General features: G+C 40.0%; 1 protein-coding gene across 4 annotated transcripts in view; it reads right to left on the reverse strand.

The window, feature by feature from the left end:
• Positions 1 to 15,090: 15,090 nt before the first annotated feature.
• Positions 15,091 to 19,847, reverse strand: part of FGF18 (fibroblast growth factor 18) — a 148,162-nt gene continuing 143,405 nt past the window's right edge. For all 4 annotated transcript variants that reach the window (XM_087948120.1, XM_087948116.1, XM_026668416.2 and 1 more), the window contains one exon: positions 15,091 to 16,931. In XM_087948120.1, the coding sequence (XP_087804246.1) occupies positions 16,665 to 16,931 (267 nt within the window). In that variant the 3' untranslated portion in view covers positions 15,091 to 16,664. The remainder of the gene's footprint in view (positions 16,932 to 19,847) is intronic.

Genomic DNA, 19,847 nt, shown 5'->3' on the forward strand with positions numbered 1-19,847 from the left:
TCAAATATAGAAAACACATTAATCAGAAATCAGAATGATCCAAAACCAATTCAAAACAATTTAATAAAACAGGCATCCCACCTAAAATGCTTCTTTTTAACTGTTTCTGGAAGGAGTTCCACTCTAATCTGATACCTAGAGGACTGTTATCCAGAGGGCATCTTCCAGTTGGCTGGTGCTGCTACAGAAGAACATTGCCTCTATGACTCAGCCCCCACCACCCACCACCTCCAAAATCACTATCTGTTTTTCCTTTTTTTATTAGTTTATAATATGAAAAAGAAAAATACAAAAGAAAATAGTAGGAAAAGTAGGAGAAGGAAAAAGTGTAGGGAAAAAAAAGAAAAAGGTGTTGACTTCTGACTCCCTTGGTGCAGTAGAATAAGATAATAATATCAAACTTCAACTTTTTACTTTTTACATAATAGCATAAAACAGCCATTTCTATAACAATAAACCTATCTAATCGGTAAAATCCAAAATGAAAGGTTCATTTTTCCCCCACACCTCAAGCACAAAGTCCAGAAGCGGCTTCCAAGTAGAAACAAAAGCAATTGTCAGGTTTTTTTTTTCTTTAATCAAAGTAATCAGTTTAGTCATTTCTGCTAACTCGGTCAACTTTTATGCCATTCATCCATTGTGGGAATCAAACTGTCCTTCCACACTAGCTGCTTTTCCTGACAAGACTTGAACTGGTTGGGTCTAATATGGTGGGCAAATGCAGTCCTGTGGGGAACTTGGTGCCAATGTATACAAGGTTTTATAAGTTAACACCATCACTTTAAATTGTACTAGGAAATCTATTGAAACTCAATGCATCCAACACCCAATTAAGCAGGAAAAAAATAATCAAGAAAAAGCAAGGAATTTCCTCCAAATTACCATATATGAACAGCCAAACTACAGTCTCTCATGCATTGATGATGTTATTAGCCTATTGACATGTTTGCAAATGCAGAGATCACCAAAACAGCTCCTCTTTTTTTTTTGTTAGTCTGTCAACATATTCTACAACCCGAAAACCTGGATTCATCTTCCCCTTGGCCCTTTTCAAAACAGCACTCAATCTGTTTGAATGGGGAAAGAGCTTCCTGCCAGACCTATCCTTGGATCTCAGTTTTCAACTTGAGTTGCAGATGGTTTGAGTATGGCTGTTTCCTCAGGTGAACGATTTCTATTCGGGGAGATAAATATGTTGCCTAACCAGTTCTAGAATCTTTCCCCTCACCTAATATCTGTGTGAGGTTGGAACAGGAAATCCCTTTTCCCTAGAAACAAGTTCCACGGCATGATGCTAAATTACAAACTCAACGTTGAGAATAATCAAAGGGGGGGAAAGACGTCATTAAAGAACTGAGATGTAATTCAACAACAACTAAGTCAACGAAGGCATCTAAGTAATCATTTGTATGCCAATGTAATAGATTACATGAGCTGAGATTTGCAGACTGAAGTAAACTCAATGTACTGTAAATAGTCTGAACAAACAGATAAAGAAGTAGAAAAAGAGAAAGAAGTAAAAAATTATCCCAAATTGAACAAGCAACACTGAACAGAATTGAAAGATCCCTCCTATCATTGGCTAATGAAGACTAACAAAATGAGTCCTTTTTCTATGATTGAATCTCACCTTTTGCCTCTTGTTGACATAGATAGTAGATAGTTTTGTTCTGAGAATGCATAAATGTGCCCCCTCCCACTCCACCCAGCCGGACTATTCAAATTGAAGAGTCCATTAATTCACAGCACTATTTCTGTTATTCAGGCATAGATGCCATTGCTCTTACACCAGCAACACTCAAGAGGGAAGCCTTGCGGCACAGGAAAATGTCAAGGCTTGACAAAGAAGACAGTACAAAGGATGGGGGATCAAAGGAAACAATACCTGATATAATTCTGCAAGTATTTAGAAAAGAGTTAACAGACTGACTTGAACAAGGTGGATTTTTCCTGAAAACAGCTCTTATAGAACATAGTTCTTCACAGTAAACACACATAGGATTACATTGTAGATCTGCAGTCTTAAATAGTTACCAAACTAAGTCAACTAAGTTGCTGGAATGCATTTTGAAGGTAATTTATCTACCTGAGAATAAAAGGATGTACCCTAGTTGCAAGTAAAATATAAAGTTAGGAAACATAGTAAATGAGGCAGTTTCAAGGAGTTCATAAAACCAAGCCAATGCTTTCTTTCCATTGGACATGAGCTGTACAGGTAGTCTTTGACTTACGACCAAAATTTCTGTTGCTAAGTGAGACATTTGTTATGTGAGCTTTGCCCCGTTTTACAACCTTTCTTGCCACAGTTGTTAAGCGAATCACTGCAGCTGTTAAGTTAGTGACATGGTTTTAAGTGAACTTGGTCTCCATTGACTTTGTTTGTGAGGTCGTAAAAGGTGATCACATGTCCCTGGGACACTGCAACGGCCATAAATGTGAGTCAGTTGCTAAGCATCTAATTTTGATCACATGTCCACTTACAACGGTTGTAAGTGTGAAAAACGGTCATAACTCATTTTTTAAATGGTCACTAAACAAACTGTTGTAAGTTCGAGGACTACCTGTATAAGACATATTGATGAATCCAGCATATTATTGTACAGCAAAAGCTTGGATTTATTGGCCAGTCTTTGCATCCCTTTGCTAAGCACTTCAATTTGGTCTTTTATTTTCATGGTATGTCTGAATGAGGGTGGGGAGAGAGAATAGAATAGAATATTTTATTGGCCAAGTGTGATTGGACACACAAGGAATTCGTCTTGGTGTAAATATTCTCCGTATACATAAAAGAAAAGATATATTTGTTAAGAATGCCATACCATACATTGATTTGTAATGGCATGCAGCAGTTTTTCAGAACTGGTATAATAATTTTCAGGGATGGTTGTTTGAATAGAAATATCCTTCATCTCCTTCATCATAGCTGGAAAGACTTCCTGAATTCTTCTCTGTTGCAAGCCTGCTGAAATGTGAATAGTGGACATCATATAATAGAGCATGATATTAACAGAGGGAACAGCCTTAGCAAAGCAAGATTAAATATAAAAGCAGGGATGCACAATTGATCCTAGGCTAAAGAATTGATCTTTGAGTGACATGCTACGGGTTTCATTCCAAAAAGTTGTGGCCAAATCTAAAATTACATTGGATTAAATATTACAGAGATCCTGGAACAGCAGTATAGCAAAGGAGTACGCTACAGGTATGTATTTGATTATTTCTGTTTAAAAATCATACTTTGATATATACCCAGAGATCCTATAAAATATTTTATCAAATTATGATTTTTTTACTCAGAGGTTTTTGGGGAATTTACGCATGGCCCTAGAGTTTCAAATTTTGCCTTCCAAAGTTAGAGGTTAGAAAAAGAACAAATAAACCTTGCCAAATGACCCCATATGTTATGGAAGAACACAGACATAATTCAAAGAGGAATAAATCAATGAAGTTTTGGCTCTCTCCCATTATGATCATTGATGCATCTTGCTAATACATCACAGATAGAAAGGTATTATCAAAGCAATTACTGCTTTCCACTCTTGCTTTCTTTGCTGACTCTCTAGAACCCTGAAGAGTTTATTTCCCATATCCCTCAGATAAAACTCTGTTTGCCTAAAATGAATTAAGGCATCATAATAAAAGTTGGAAAAAATTCAGAAAGGGCATGATTTAATCTGGGAATGTTTTCCATGAGAAAATTGTGCCTCTTCGTAGTTGAATTATTCTTTAGGATATTTCCAGGAAACAACAGTTAAAGGGAAAGGATGGTAACAGCATAATCCTCATCAATTAACTCATTTATTTCTAACAATTTGAAGAAGACTCTAGAGGCAGCAGTTGAGCCACTGCAATTAACGTTGCCACATTGGGATTGAACTGCACCATTCTGCTTCCTTCATTAAATGCAGTATATTTAAACTACAGGCCACACAGTTTGAAGAAGAGAACAATCCAATTCTGAAGGTGAAATAGTTTCTTAGTTGTCTGATGGATCCAGTATTTTCCCCGAGGGGAAGGGGAAGAGAAAATGGCATTTTTTTTTATCCGCTCTGCCAACTTTTAAAAAATGCCCCTTGTTGCAAGAATGGGAAAGAAATGCTTGAGAACAATAACAAAAATTGGTCTAAATATTTCCTTGGGATGGGAATGAAGCTGGAGCAGTTCAGTTTCTTCAATACCTAATCCAATCCACATGTACAACCCCCCCCCCAGCCCCCATTTCCCCACTCCAAATTTTAGTATCTGGGTGGGAAGGAGTTCAGATGTATTTTGCTGAGGGCAAAAGGAGAAATATGATATTGGATTTCCCTGCCTGAATTTGAAGCTTGTTTCTGCATGTTTCTGCCTTGGAGGAGAAATTCTAATACAACTTACAAATCCTGAGACATCCTTCTAGAGTCTATAGAATGTGCAGCTTGGTTGTAGTCGAGATATCCACTACATACAATACTTTTTGAACAAAATGCAGAATGAACAAATTGGAGGAGACTTCAAAAGGGCACCCAGTTCTCCTTGGTGTTACATTCCTAATAAGTTGCCATGCAATCTCAGTTTGATTTTTTTTTTTTAACAAACTATCACATGCCACGGCTCATACTAACAGGAAGTTTTTCCTAATACTAATTAATTCCTAATTACCTAACACTGTGCCTGTACCTTTAATTAACTGACTTGGATCCTACTTTTTGGAGCTATAGACAAGTGACTCTTTATTTCTGACTCACTATGCACCCCTGATATTTTTCTTCATGGCACATAACATTGCAAGCAAGATAACATGAGACATGTTCATTTAGGGGTATGGATAACAAGATATATATTTTAAAAAAATGAACTTGAACTTTAAAAAAATGAATAATAAGGAAGTAAATAAAACATATTGGTTTAAACCGCTTGTCTAGCAACAAACACTTACATGGTCCACAGATTTCCCCACGAGTTTTACATTATTTGATTCTTGGCCCTAAGTTTTCCAGAGCAATGTGGAAGTTTTACTTGACTGATGCATTTGCGGTTGTGTGGTTTTTCTGTAGAAATCCATCTCCTTGCTAATAAAATATAGTCTCTTTTTGCAGGGATTAGGTTCCAAAAGAAGAGTTGGAGATACACAGTGGAACAGTTGATACTGCAAGGGAACATCAAGGAGGCAGAATATAGCATCTACTCCAAGTAGAATTTGGCTTCCAGAATTTGGGTTATCATCCCAATGGAGTTTTCCATTATTTTGAGTGATGAGGATTCTGATGTCGGGGTCTTTTAACAATAACCCTCTTTGCAACCTCACGTTTTGGGTCCAGGTTCCTATCAGAGATTAATAATATTAAGTAGAGCAATGAAATGAGTTCCCTCCTCCTGGGCAACGGTAACTTCTTAATTGTTTACCAGAAGATTTGCCACTTAAAATGAAGCCATTCTAGGTTTAACTGACACTCACCCAAGTTGTTGCCAGCAGTTTTTCAAGTTGTTTTCTTCTGCATTTTGAGAGACAGCCTAGCCCTTTCTCGTCTGGCTGCGAAGCAGCCAAAAAAGAGCTTTTGATTTCTGTTCTGGTTTGCAAAGCTCTTGGCTTCCATGGAAAGGTGTTTAATGAAGCACATACCGTAAAGGTATGTGCTCCGTCACAAAATCCTGCTTCTGGCTCCCTTTGCAATGCATGGTTACCCAGGAACCTAAGAGATACAAAAGTGGCAAAGCAACCTGTAAGGAAACTGGATCCCAGGGATGAAAGCTTCCTATTGATGAAATCACGCCAAGACTGTGCTGAGACCTTATTTGCCTTCATACAAAGCCAATGTTTCCATTGATTCCAGTATTAACATTGAGATGGGAATTTCCAAAAAGGGCTGCAGATCTCAGCAGGTTTACAACACCCTAGTCTAATTTTTGAAGCAGACTGCTGACCTGGGGTTCATTATCATGCTTGCCATTTGTATCAAGGCCAACACATTGAGTAGATGATAGACAGACAGACAGACAGACAGACAGACAGAAGTGATAGACAGATAGATACTTTAATTGCAGTCTTAGACCAAAATACAAAGTGTATAATCAGTAGAAGCTTTAATTAATATTATTAATAATCAACCCCTAGCAAGGCACTACTTTGATGTGGTTTTAGGGTTTGTGTAGCTATGCCATAGATTCAACCATATTAGGCAGGTCTCATCAGAGGAGCCAGATGAAGAGCATATCTCCCATTAACAGAAACCCATAATAGGTCAGTTGTCACCCAGGTCAACAAGGATTGGAATTGGAGTTCCTAGATATCTGGTGACAAATGGTCTGCAGGACTCAGGACTGTTGGCTGAGCAATCAGGGCCAGTAGCTGCAGGACTAGTGGAAGAAAAGTTCACCTGTTGCAAATATGAAAAAATTGGAAACAAAGAAATAATTATTTGTCATTCAAATCAAGTCCAGCAAGAAGAGGATACCCGAAAAGAACATACCAGTTCTGGAAAGAACAACATTCAGAATTAGAAAAAACAGAGGCTAGCAGGTGAACAGTGACTTATAATATTAAATAAAGTATTCACAGAAATAGAATTGAAATAATTGTGAAGGTCTACCTAGGGCAAAGAAACTAAAACCTTGCCATTGGCATTGACAAAAATCACCACCAGTCAATTACAAAAGGTAGCTTTATTCGGAACAGTTTACATCCTGCGATGATACCTTTGACACCATCAAAGAACAACACCTACCTATCCCAGGTCCTTGGTGGATAAAAATGCCAAACCCAATCTAAACATCTGGCTGACTAGTCAAAGAAATATTGTTTCCGCTTCACAAATACTGTATACAAAGACTGAAAATAAATAACACTTTGCTATTAGAACAACAAACAGCAAAGGTCATTGCTGCAAAGAAGCTGAAGAAAGAGTAGATCACCTAGTTAACTGATTGCACAGAGTGATTACAAACATCGGCATCAGAGGTGGTATTCAGCAGGTTCTGACCAGTTCTGGAGAACTGGTAGTGGAAATTTTGAGTAGTTTGGAATGCCACCTCTGACTGGCCCCGCCCCCATCTATTCTCTGCCTCCCGAGTCCCAGCTGATCAGCTGAGTCTTCTTTGGTTGCCCTGCACAGGAGAACGGAGCTGGAAAGCAGGTTAGCGGGGTGGGGGGAAATGTGATTTTGCAGTGACCCTCCCCCAGGAGTGGGGAGGGAATGGGGATTTTAATCCTTCCCCTGCTACACCCACCAAGCCACACACCACACCCACCAAGCCACACCACGCCCACCACATCACGCCCACAGAACCGGTAGTAAAAAAAAATTGAATCCCACCACTGATTGGCATAACAAAGTAGCAACAATGGTGCATTGGAAGATCAGCAAGAAATACCACTTGCCTGCAAGCAAGTTGTATTGGTGGGTCTTTATGGCAGTACTTCAGATTCCAAGAAGACGTGGACATGGAGAAGGCTGCATAGTTCCCTGTCTAGCACAATGGGGGCATTGGAAATCCACTCTCGCTTCCCCCACTTCCCCACATTCTTCATTATAATTCTTGGAAATGCAGGTTCCAAAACAGTGTCCCATTGTCTAGAGTACTCCTGATGAGTGTTCCTGCAAGCCAAACATGCTCTTTTCACATGCAGCTAATTCCAGCTTCTCTTCTCTATGACTGGAAGTTTTTTCTCATTCTCAAAATCAGCCAGCGTAACATCCCTTGTTGATTGAACCTCCTCGGTTCTCCCTGGGGCTGGAACAGTAACCACGTCCATTCCAGCACAACGGTCCTCATCAGGCCTGTTGATGTGGAAGCAGAGAACACTATGAGACCCAGGCAGAAGCTGTCTCAAGCCCGTCACAGCCATGACGGGGAAGATGGTGCCTGGCTCAAAAGCAGTCACACTTCTGAACTGATGAAAAGCAAATGAGCAGATCAAGCATGAAAGCTAAGTAATATTCACATTTCTTTTGGAGTATACCGACAGATGCATGGCACAGTGGTGGGATTCAAATTTTTTTACTACCGGTTATATGGGTGTGGCTTAGTGGGCGTGGCAGGGGAAGGATACTGTAAAATCTCTATTCCCTCCCCACCCCACTAAACCTGCTTTCCAGCTCCAATCTCCTATGCAGGGCAACTAAAGAAGACCCAGCCAACCAGCTGGGATTTGGGAGGCAGAGAATAGATGGCGGCGGGGCCAGTCATAGGTGGTATTTGCCGGTTCTCCCAACTACTCAAAATTTCCGCTACCGGTTCTCCAGAACTCGTCAGAACCTGCTGAATACCACCTCTGGTATGGCACCTTGAGTAAAGCAGTCAGCTCAAAATAACACATAATTGCTCAGTACCAATGACAGACCAAGAAAATGCCACCTGTCCCTTTTCAGGGTTAAAGAAAATGGAGCTATAGGGAGTTAGACCAGTATATTATCCTGCTCCTATTCAACTGCACAACTGAATGTAGAGCATATCTTTTATATTTATTCTTAGAAACTAGTATTCTGGTCAATGTTGTGGGATTTTTTTAATATTTTATTTTTTATTATTTAGATTCCCACGGAACTATTGTTGAATGTCAGATTTCAACAAAAGCATTTTTTCTCCCCCAATGACACCCCCTGCAATGGACTGGAAAAAATCCAGAACAAGTATAGATTCAGGTTAAGTATTGTACAATTATTCTCCTATTGCTTTCTCATCCATCAAGTATTTAATAGTACCAGGAAGAAACATCCCCAGTATTGACTGTTTCTTACCTTGCATTACAAAGTTGAGGGGTCTGTACTTTGTGTACAAGATGGATTGGCATTCAAGTCTACTCTTCTTTTTTCTGTGGTTATTCCTGTAATCTGGTCAATACCTTCAAGGATTTTCATTCCATTCTGTGTTGATTTTTTCCTACTTTATAGATTCCCTTTAAGGTACATTAAGTGCAACTGCTTCAGTTAATAATTAGTTTGGTTTCTGAGATTCTATTATGTGTCTTTTAAAATTGCCTATAACAGATCTCCAATTTGAACGTTAACTAGTTTTTAGGACATCAGATGAAGGAAGTCTGGTTTTTAAAACAACCCCCTTTTTCCTATTTGCTCAAAGTTTGGCCCAAATCAATTTGTGATAGAATAATAATGTGAAAAGATATTGCCAATCAGATGGAATACATAGATGTTACAGGCAGGAGCAGAGAAACTGATCTCCCACGGAAAACAGATAACCACTAAGAAATAAAAATATATGAAAAAATTATAAGTATAATAAATAAAATTTTATAACAACTATACTTTTCTATTTACTTGGTGCTCCAGCCAACAAATGCAAAGTAACTTACTTAACCACTATCAGGATCTTGCCATATCTCCCACGTAAGTCTATTAACTGATGACTGAAAACCAAGATGTTCAGGATGTCATCATATCAATTGTAAATTTGATATTGGGTCACAGATGGATCTACACCATCTGGGGGGGACAGTGACTATTGCATTCGTGCATATATTTCCAAACATGGTTTATATTTCCAAATATGATATGAATAGACATCCATGAAAGTAAAAAAGAATAACTGGTTTTTTGAGATGAGAAGCTATAGAAATTAGACAAATTAACAAATGTTCCTGATGGACTTTGCTAGTTAAAGATCCTGTCTTTGGCTGTGTGAGAAAAGAGTCCATGATGGACGGCAGCTATTAACTAGAACAACTTTCATGAGTTCACAGATTAGCGTTTTTTAACTGAGGCACTCAATGCTGTGAAGGTGGTTACAAGATCTCTCTTGCCATTGGAGGCATGAAAGCCTCACTCAGCCTACTGTGTTTTATATCCTTGGCCTTTCACATTCAACTTAGCTGAAATTCTCTTCTTTCTCCTCTCTCTATATTCGACCACCATGACTAGCTGCAGTGGTCCTCCCCCCTTCCCCCATGTTCCCACCGTCTTCATTCTTAAGGAGATACAGTTCCTTTGAAGGAGTTCATTGTATGTGCCTTGTCTTTGTGAATAGTGGATTTCACCTCAGTTGGGTGCAGAGAAGCAGTTGCTTAGCTTTTGTGTGGTCCTCACACTCATACCCCAAGGTGGTATGGTTTCAAGGCCCTGCCATTTGCAAGGGCTAATTAAGATCCCACCTACAGCCCTCCACTTAATTCATACATGAAGCAGTCAGCAAAAGGTTTTGATTTCTTCTTTGGCTGGAAGACCTTTTGGCTTCTGTAAAGCAAAGGAGGATTAGGAAGGGAATGTTCATAAATGTATGTGCAAAGTGTGTCAAAATGGCTGTCTCCCAGGAATAAAAAATGTTCTGAGCAGAGAGGCCTAATTAGAAGCTGTTTCAGAATTGAGAGAGGCCAAACATGGGTTATTGGTTCCATGGTATATAGACAGGTCTCCTCTTCCCTCATTCTCTCACTGGTTTATTTTCAGAAAAAGATCATTTTTGTTTATTTTTCCTCACCTAGGCCATAACTGGCTTAGAACCAGCAGCCAGATAGACAAAAAATAACATACCACACAAAATGTCATACTCTCCTTATCCGGGCTGGGGGAAAAAAACTCTAGGCCACAAAGGTACCTTTTAAATCTATTAAGGCATTGTCCTACACCTCTTTATAAGTTCCATTGGGTGCAGTTGAATTTATTTCTATATAAGCATATATAGGATCACAACTTTGAGATAAAGGATTGTTTACATTTACTAAGCCTGTTGAAAAAGAAAAAGCTATCTTCTACTGAAGGAGATCAAGATCCATATAGCCCAGGATGGTAATTTTGTGTATAAATGCAGATTCAGTTAAGATCTCACCTTAATCCTGCCTAGCAATTCCAATAATTCAATATAAACACATATACAATGTGTTGTGCCACTTGGCTAGACCTGGCATTGGTTGAGATGGTTGGCTGTAGAAATAAAATTTTAAAAACTATCTTTTTAGTAATATTGGATTACAATTATGAATTTAAAGGTCTGAGGCATGAAGGTCAAGCTGTTTTGGGAAGTTACTGTCCAAAAGCACAGAAGCCTTTTGAAACTGATCTGAGGGCTTGTAGTTCTTGTGTTGTTTGATGGCCATTAATTTGCTGTTTGAAAAGGGATGAGACACGATAATGGGGTAGAGGGTTTCCAGGCTGCAGTCTTAATAGTTGTGTACTTCCAACCAGAATTAGAGCAGAGTGTTCTCAGGATCATCTGCTAGTTGACCAACAGTGGAAGAGGAATATCTTTCCAGGTGAATAGAGGACTGTGCTACACATCATATTGAGCTAGAGAGGCCTTTGAATCGGTTTGCCATTTTTCTTATTTTCTTAAATCAGTGTAAAATTTGTTGTCTTTTGTTTCCTTTCACAAAGGCTTTCCAGAGAAAACAGAAAGATGTCATTTCCTAAATTGCAGACAATGCTGCCTGTCATCTTATCCACACAACAAAAAAGATATATGATCACAACATGGGTCTGCAAAATCACATTCCTTCAGTGTTTTAAATTACTATATACAGGGTTGGAATGTAGATTTGTAATGGGAATTGTTGACTTTTAGCATCATTCACATTCTTTTGAGTTTACAACCAGTCCCATCTCCTAATGCTCTCCCATTATTGCTGAAAGCTTGAAGAAGTGGTGAAACATTACTTTTGTTCCTATTTAGTCACAAGATATATTATAATATATCTTGTGTCCAAGGTTTGATCCCAGTTGTCATTACAAGGGGGAATGTAATTTAAAGTATGAACGCCTTGCAAATCCCTATGGCTGGCATTCCTTTTTGTTCCTTATGAGCAAGTCTTGCTACTTACCTGCAAGGGTCATTTATTGAACAAACAAAAAAGCTCTTTTCTGAATGTCTTTGCAGAGATTCTTCTGGCTCCCTTTTCCTGTGAGAAATCTTCTTTTCTCAATAACCATTTCTCTTGTAAAGCAAACCAAATGGTTCAAATCTTAAATTTGAAGTAAAGGCAACCACTGTATATGTGATTTCTGATATTCTTGGCTGCGGTTTCACATCCATCCCTGGTCAGCAAACATTTGGAAAGAAGGATCAATTCACACTGGGAATTATTTGAAGATGATTAGTAACCCTTTGTCACCTTTATTTTATCCTTTATTATTTGCTAGTCTAAGACATTTTTGATCTCTGAGACAATCACAAATTTACATCCCCAAAATCTGATTGCCAATGGCTGATGTTGTTACTTCAATAAATGTTTAAAAATTGTAATGTTCTGCCCTTTTATGAAACCCCAATTATCTATTACATTTCCTCAATAGGTTCTGGTTTCATGATTATCCAGAATATAAATGTTGATGTAGCCAAAAGTCATAATTGAATCATGAAAATAATTGATTGGATACCTCCCTTTTATAGCAATGAATACCTACCGTATTTATCGGCATATAACACGCACTTTTTTCCCCCTGAAAATAGGGGGCAAATGATGTATGCGTGTTATACGCCGATATAATGTTAAGAAGCCTTCGGTGAATGCTGCTGGGATCGGGGATCAAGGACACAAATGAAAGAAGGGGAGGGAGGAAGCAACCGAAGCCTGTCCTTCTCTCTGGGTCAGCTCTCTCAGTCGCTCTCTCGCTCCTCCACCAGCACAGGAAGAAACTGCTTCAAAGAAGCGGGGGGGGGGGCTTTTCCTGTCGCCGCAGCTTCCCTGAAGCGCCCGTTTCTCCCCCACCCCCACCCCGTCCGCCCGCCCGCCCGCCCGCCCGCCCGCAGTGCTCCGTTCTGCCTGCCTGCCTGCCTTCGTTAATGGTTGAATCGGAACAGCTTCGGCTGAGTAAAAGAGGCGAATAGTTATTATTCTCAGCCGAAGCTGCTCCCAAACAACCAGAAACTAAGGCAGGCAGGCAGAATTTTTTTTAATTTTTTTTCCTGAAATTTCCCTCTTAAAATGAAGATGCGTGTTATACGCCTGTGCGTGTTATACGCCGATAAATACGGTAACTGTAAACTGAAGCAAAAGAAAAGGTCTGTTAGCCAAGTCTTTAATTTGGCAATGTTGTCTTGGTATACATGAACCAAGGAAAACTTATATCCAAGTCATCCTTTGTTTGTAAGCACCAAGAATAGTAACCTCTCATATATTTACATGCACTCATCAAGGTCTCAGGATTACTTAGATTATATCCCACAATTGTAACAGGATTCCAATACATTTCTGAATCAGTGACCTTATCACAAATAATGCTTGCAAAAGCCTTGTTCAACAGAATTACCTAACTTCAAGCATGGGAATCAAAGTACCAGCGCTAGGTTTACCAGATATGCAAGCAGGGGTCCCAGCCTGTCCTGTGTTAACCTGAAATATAATGCATGTGCATGAAATAGGACCAAAACACAATTCTAAATTTTGGGATTCAAGAGCTTGCCTACCATATACTTTAGAAAACCAGATCAGTTGTCCCATTGTCTTTTTCCAACCTGACAGCCGTTACCACAATATGAAAGGAGAACCACAAGTACACGTAGCTCTGATGTTTTCCTACATTGCTGTACTCACTGCTCTCCTCAGAGACTGGTCAAACCCCTGAAGCAGGCAGCATCTTCCTTGGCATTTTCCCCCATGCCATAGAAGAATTATAAGAAAGGGAGCAGGGGCGGGCTTCAAAAATTTTAGCAAAGGGTTCCCTGCCCGGTTGCTGGGTGGGCATGTCCATGGTGGGTGTGGCCTAGTCAACCTCCTGCACCATGTTGGGTGTGTGTGCTTTTTGCTCTCCCCAGGTTCCGGAGGCTCTCTGGAAGCCGGAAACAGGCCCATTTCTGGCCTTCCCGAACTTCCGGAACGCCTGTTTTTCACTCTTCCCGAGCCTCCGTGCACACCGTGCATTTATCTGCATCAAAAACAGGTCACGTGGGGACTCCTGGGAGGGAAGGTGCAGAGTGGTCAGGGCCAGCCAGGAGTGGGATTTGGGGGTTCTCCGAACTGCATAGAATCTTAGCTAGGGGCTCTCTCAAACCCTTGCGAACCCCCAGCAGCCCACTCCTGAAAGGGGGGCCAAAATCCAAATTGCCACTGATCAATGGTCAGACTAGTCCATGTGCATTGTGCAAACTAGATATGAGATGGGAACATTCCTTATTCCTGCTCCACTCCCCTCACTAGCTTTATCGGTTGCAGAATAGCAGAGATAGCAAACTTTTTGAGCTTGGTATGTCAATTTGGAAAGTGCCTAACCTGACTCTGCTGACGTGTCACCTGTCCCTCCAGTATCTAAAAAAAAGAGCTAATTCTCTCCCCCATCACCACCATCACCATCTAGGCCAACCTGAATAGAAGCACTCAGCAGTGCCGAGGCTGGGCCTGAAGCAGAGTCCCAGGCCTCCACTTCAACCCTAAAGCTGCTGCTGCCACTCAAAAAAGTACCTTGTGCCATTCCCCAAGGCACACGAGCCTTGGAGAATTGTGCCATTGCCCTCATGGCCTAGTAACTCTGGATCTGCCATCCACTGCTTACTTTCAAATGGCATTCTCTTTCTGTTGGCAGGCCCTGCGGCCTACCTGAGGTTGCTCTGTGTGGCGAAAGACCTTTGTTCTTGAAACAGCTCCTAAAAATGCTCTTTTGTGGCTTACAAAAGCAATGCGAAAGCACACCCCATTCTCATGCAATTTTTGGAAGCTGCAGACACCATACGAGAACATGGCTCTCTCTCACACACACGACCCACTGGAGGGTTCAGAGGACACACAAAAGCATACTTCTCATACGGCCTCCACACTCCCCCCCAAAAAGTGTGAGAACAGAGCATGGTTTTGAGAATAGTTGTTGTCAGGTGTTGGTGAATGTTGGCGTGTTACCTGAAATGTCATAGCATGTTACCTTTGACACGTGTGTCATAGCTTTGACATCACTGCAGTATAGCTAATCCTTTTATTTCTTTTTTAGAGGCCTGCATCAGGCTGAACAAATATAAATTCATACATGGGCAAGGTTTAGCTGGCTGCAAGTCATTTTGATAGGAAGACTGAATGAGGAAGGGAGAAAAAGAAGGCAAGAAATGTCTCATTGGACAATTAATGACTGTGTCTCCCACATGCAAAAACCTTTCTTGCTTTCTCTTCTTTCTCACTTGATTGAGAGCATTTTCTACAGCAATGCACATATGAAACGTTTTTCTGAGCAATCACAACATATCTTGTTTTCTTATTTAAGGAAAATAAAGTTTATTTTAAAAGGCTTTTGACTAAGAGTGCATTTTTTTTTTAAAAAAAAAGTACATAATCTTCTGAAGGTAAGCACACTAGCTCCCCAGGCCTTGCCACTTCATCTCACTGTCCTCTTGTTCCTGTCCTGGGTACAGGGCTACTTCCAGTGGGGTCCAGCAGTGTCTTCAGACCTTGATTTGTTCCAGTTTGGATAGAAAAGCCAGAAGCCTTTGGCTGACTAAGAGCAGGAAGGTCACCTTGCGTTTTAGAGGGGACATACTGGGGGCATTCAGTAATTCCCCACTAAGCACTTAATAACAGGTGGTACCCAAGTCATCTTGGTCCCAGTAGAACACAATGGGCAAGAGAAGACAGCAAGAAGGAATCCTTTGCACACCGCATTTCAAAACTCTGCCTGTGCTTGGACAAGGCTGAGCATTTTGCAGGAAGTCAACACAGTGGAATGGGAAGAGATGGGGCGGCTAGCATAACAAAAGAGAAACAAATTATTTCCCGTCCTGGCACATAGAATTCTATTACTGAACTTTAAATTCTCACCGAGCCCAAGCTCTGGTAACAACTTTAAGGGTCTCAGTGTAGTTTGGCAAAAAGCTGGGGGGGAGAGGGGAATGTATGAACAGCAGTAATACGTGTATGTGTTTTAAATAATTTTTAATTGCTGAGGCAGTAATACCTGGTTCATGGAACTGCAATATACAGAGAAATGAAATAAATAGCTTTATAATATAATACATATATATTTATATATATATATATATATATATAAATATATGTATTACATTTATGTGCATAAATATAATACATGCATTCATATATATATATATATATAATAGAGCTGGTTTTTAAAATACTCCCTTATCATTGGTGTATTAGGTTATTTTACTTAGTCACTTGAAGGTCATTAGCAGCATTCTCCAGAAGTGAGCAGAACAATGCAGGATCACAGAGTCGTGACACCTTATGTCATTGAAAACATTACGAAGGATTGAGGTACTGAGCCCTCCAGGGAAGCCCCATGCCAGATCAGCAGATCTTCACATCTCAACCTAGTTTGCAGAGACAAAATAACCAAGGGCTGCAACACCAGAGAATTATCCAAGGATTTTCGGGGGTTGGATGGGGAAAGGTGTGGGGGGGGGGGAGAACTTTGGCTTTCTTTGGTTTTGTGGTTTTGGTTTTTTAAGTATTATTATTATTTTATTATTATTATAACATGACCTTTTTCCCCTCTAGGGATTGGCTTGAATATGTTGTCCATTTCAAACGTTGTCCATTCCCAGTGAGAAATAAAGCACCTGTATGTCAATCCACAGCACAAAAAAAGTCAATTTAAATAGAGCCATTCATTTTTCTTCTCCTTCTTCTTCAAGTTACAATAAATCTTTTACAGCTTCCCCAGTGGATTTCTATTTTTAACTCAGTCTTTAAAAAAAATTAAAAAACAATGTACAAAAATAGAACCTCTCCCTTATTTTTAGTGTAAAAATATTTCTCTGGTACAGTCTATTCTTGTAGTTTATTTGCAAGACACTGCCTTGGTCTTTTAACTGGGGTTGGTTGGTCGTATTCTCCTAGTCCTCTTCGTCACTGTGGTATACTTGAAAGGTTTCTGTAACTCCACTTGTCCCTTTGGATATCGTTTCATAAAATGGACGTCTTGCTGGTTCTCCCGGGTCTTGGGCCCTTTCCGAGGCCTCCCTTTTTTGGTGAATCCAACATACCAGCCTGAGTACTTTGCTGACATCAGAGCCGTGTAGTTGTTCTCCAAGACTTTTTCAATGAAGACACATTCTTTGCTGGTGCCATCTGGCTGCAAATGAAACACAGAGAAGGTTTTTTTAAAAGACGTTGCCAAAGGTCTGCAAGCAAGGGAACAAATGTGGGCAGATCCCATCTATCAGAAGAGAAGCCACCAAATCACTACACCTGCAGCCTCCATTGGGGGGAGAGGCGTGTCCAGAGGTGGTATTCAGGAGGTTCTGACCAGTTCTGGAGAACTGGTAGCCGAAATTTTGAGTGGTTCAGAGAACCGGCAAATTCCACCTCTGACTGGCCCCGCTCCCATCTATTCTCTGCCTCCTGAGTCCCAGCTGATTGGCTGGGTCTTCTTTTGTTGCCCTGCACAGGAGAACGGAGCTGGAAAGCAGGTTAGTGGGGTGGGGAGGGAATGGGGATTTTGCAGTAACTTTCCCCCAGCAGTGGGGAGGGAATGGAGATTTTGCAATATCGTTCCCATACCATGCTCACCAAGCCATGCCCATCAAGCCATGCTCACAGAACTGGTAGTAAAAAAAATTGAATCCCACCACTGGGCGTGTCCCTATATTCAGCTCAGGGTGGGCCAATGAAAGCATTAGCATTCATCTTGATTCTGAAACGTCATTATCATTCAAGTCAACTCAACTCAAAGAGGAAATGGGATTAATGACTTCCTCCTTCTAACATAAAAAATATGTATATTTTGAGGACAGCATATGGAGGCACTTTGGTGGCTTTGCCCCAGTCCTTCAAGAGCCTGTGTGAGCCTGAAGTCTCAGGCTAGTATTATAGCCTGCCCAGAGATATATATATGCCAAGATGATGGAGGACTGCCATAAAAGCCAACAGTCTGGCAATAGTCACAGGACTGTTTCCTTTGGGAATGCAGCTGTCCTGTGGTTAGAAAAGGAGGTTCCTATTTTATATGGCTGAGGAAATATTTGTAAAATGATGGCTTTACCTGCCCATGAATAACAAAACCAGAATTATGCAGAGTTGCAAAGAAAAAATATCTGTAATGCAAATACCAATTTTGCAATCTAGTTTTTTGACATTTAATTTTTATTACCTAGCTGCTTGTTGTTATTGTTTTAAACAGCCTAGTACAGAAGCACATCCTATAAATTTAACATGTTCTAGCAAAGTTTCCTTCTTATCCCTACATTAAAAAGGATCGATCCATCATGCATGAAATTGTAACTGTCTCACTGCTGCCACCATAGTTGTATGCAGCCAAGCATTTTCTTCAATTCCATGGTTGGCTAAGTTCTTTCCTAGATAAATTTTATCAGAGTTGCAATCATATGCGCATAGAAGAGAAGGTGTAATATTGGTTTTCTTTCTTTAGGAAACCTAATAGTTCATATTAAAAACTAGTTTAAAAGTATATACAAGTAATTCAGCAATATCAATGAAACACTCCAATCAGACAGAGTTAGGGGATAGAACCTAAGAAATCACATTCAGTTTCTCCATTATCATTCTCCATGTTCATCTATGCAAAATGGAAAGATCAAAGGTAACTTACTTATTTAAACTACACATATTGGATTTGTTTCAGAGATAAGTAATAATTGTAATGCTTATAATTTGTGTTGAAATAACACAGATGGACTATATTTGAGGATGTGTTTCTGCCAAGTTGGAGGCAAGAAGAAAATTCTTTAGCTTCTCTTTGGAACTGATCTATTGATTTCCTGCCAACACGCAGGGGAGTCACAGAGATATGATTCTAGAGATCTGAAGTAATACTGTATGCTTTCTCTTTGCACCAAAAACTTGGTTCTTTCAAGCAACTGTTACTGCTGCCAAATCAGCAACTTTCAGAACTATAAAAACACTGCCATTACTGATACGATTCTAGCTCTCTGCATCTAGACTTAAGCAATGTATTTTTTAAAATGGGCGGGGGGGGGGAGGGGAAAGGGGGAAAAAAAAGCAAAGTTAAGGCCAATCTAAAAACAAGGGGAAACTGTCTTCAATTCATATTCCAATACAAATTTAGTTTATAGTTCCCAAGCAATTCACAATGAAACAGGGTTACATTTCAGTATTTGCACTTCTCTACACTTTGTGGCACGGTTCCCCAATAAAAGTGCATTAAAACATTCTACATGATCGCACACTTATTATATTTATTGTAAACATATATTTTATGTGTGTATTGTATGTTATGAGAAAATGCTTATGGAATTGCCTCTGTTTGGTGAAATGTGCAAAAAAAAAATCACCCCAAATTAATTTTATGAAAATTAAAAAAAAATAATGTACAGATGCGGAAATGGGATAAAGTGAACATAAAAATGGATAAACAGGAAATTGAACAAATCCAAAATGGACAGATTCAACCATTCCTAGTCAAGGACGTGACAAAGATACTGGTCCAAAATAAATATTTAGTGCCTTGACTGGGAATGAAGCATATCCTACATCAGGCTTGTTTAAAATTATGTCTCTTGCTCTTATTATTAAAATAGAATTAAGTCAGTGGTGGGATTCAATTTTTTTTACTACCGGCTTGGTGGGCATGGCAGGGGAAGGATACTGTGAAATGCCAAAATTTCCACTACCTGTTCTCCAGAACTGGTTAGAACCTGCTGAATACCACCTCTGAATTAAGTAGAATGTTGCTGTTGTCCCAAAGGTCCAACTTTCACTTTAACATCTCAGGATAGCATCTGCTTTTAGGACGCCAAATTTGCATAAAACTGATAACCCACCGGCCCAAATATGCAGGTGGTAAGAAACATAAAAATCCCAACCATTATGGATTTGGTGGATTTGATTGTTTTTCACTCCATTCCCAGAAAAAGAAGAGGGGGGAGCTTATCTTCCGTTCTAAGAAGCTAATTGCTCTCTCGTGTCTTTATTTTCAATGTTCACGTTAACCCCTACCTTCTCGGCTGCCACTTCCTTCCCCTGTGCCTGCTGGGATCACAACGCCACAGATGGTAGCTTGGCACTGGCA

Source organism: Notechis scutatus, chromosome 1 (assembly GCF_049901735.1).
Source record: "Notechis scutatus isolate UNSWTSFEM ecotype Mainland chromosome 1, rNotScu1.2, whole genome shotgun sequence".
Lineage (NCBI taxonomy): Eukaryota > Metazoa > Chordata > Lepidosauria > Squamata > Elapidae > Notechis > Notechis scutatus.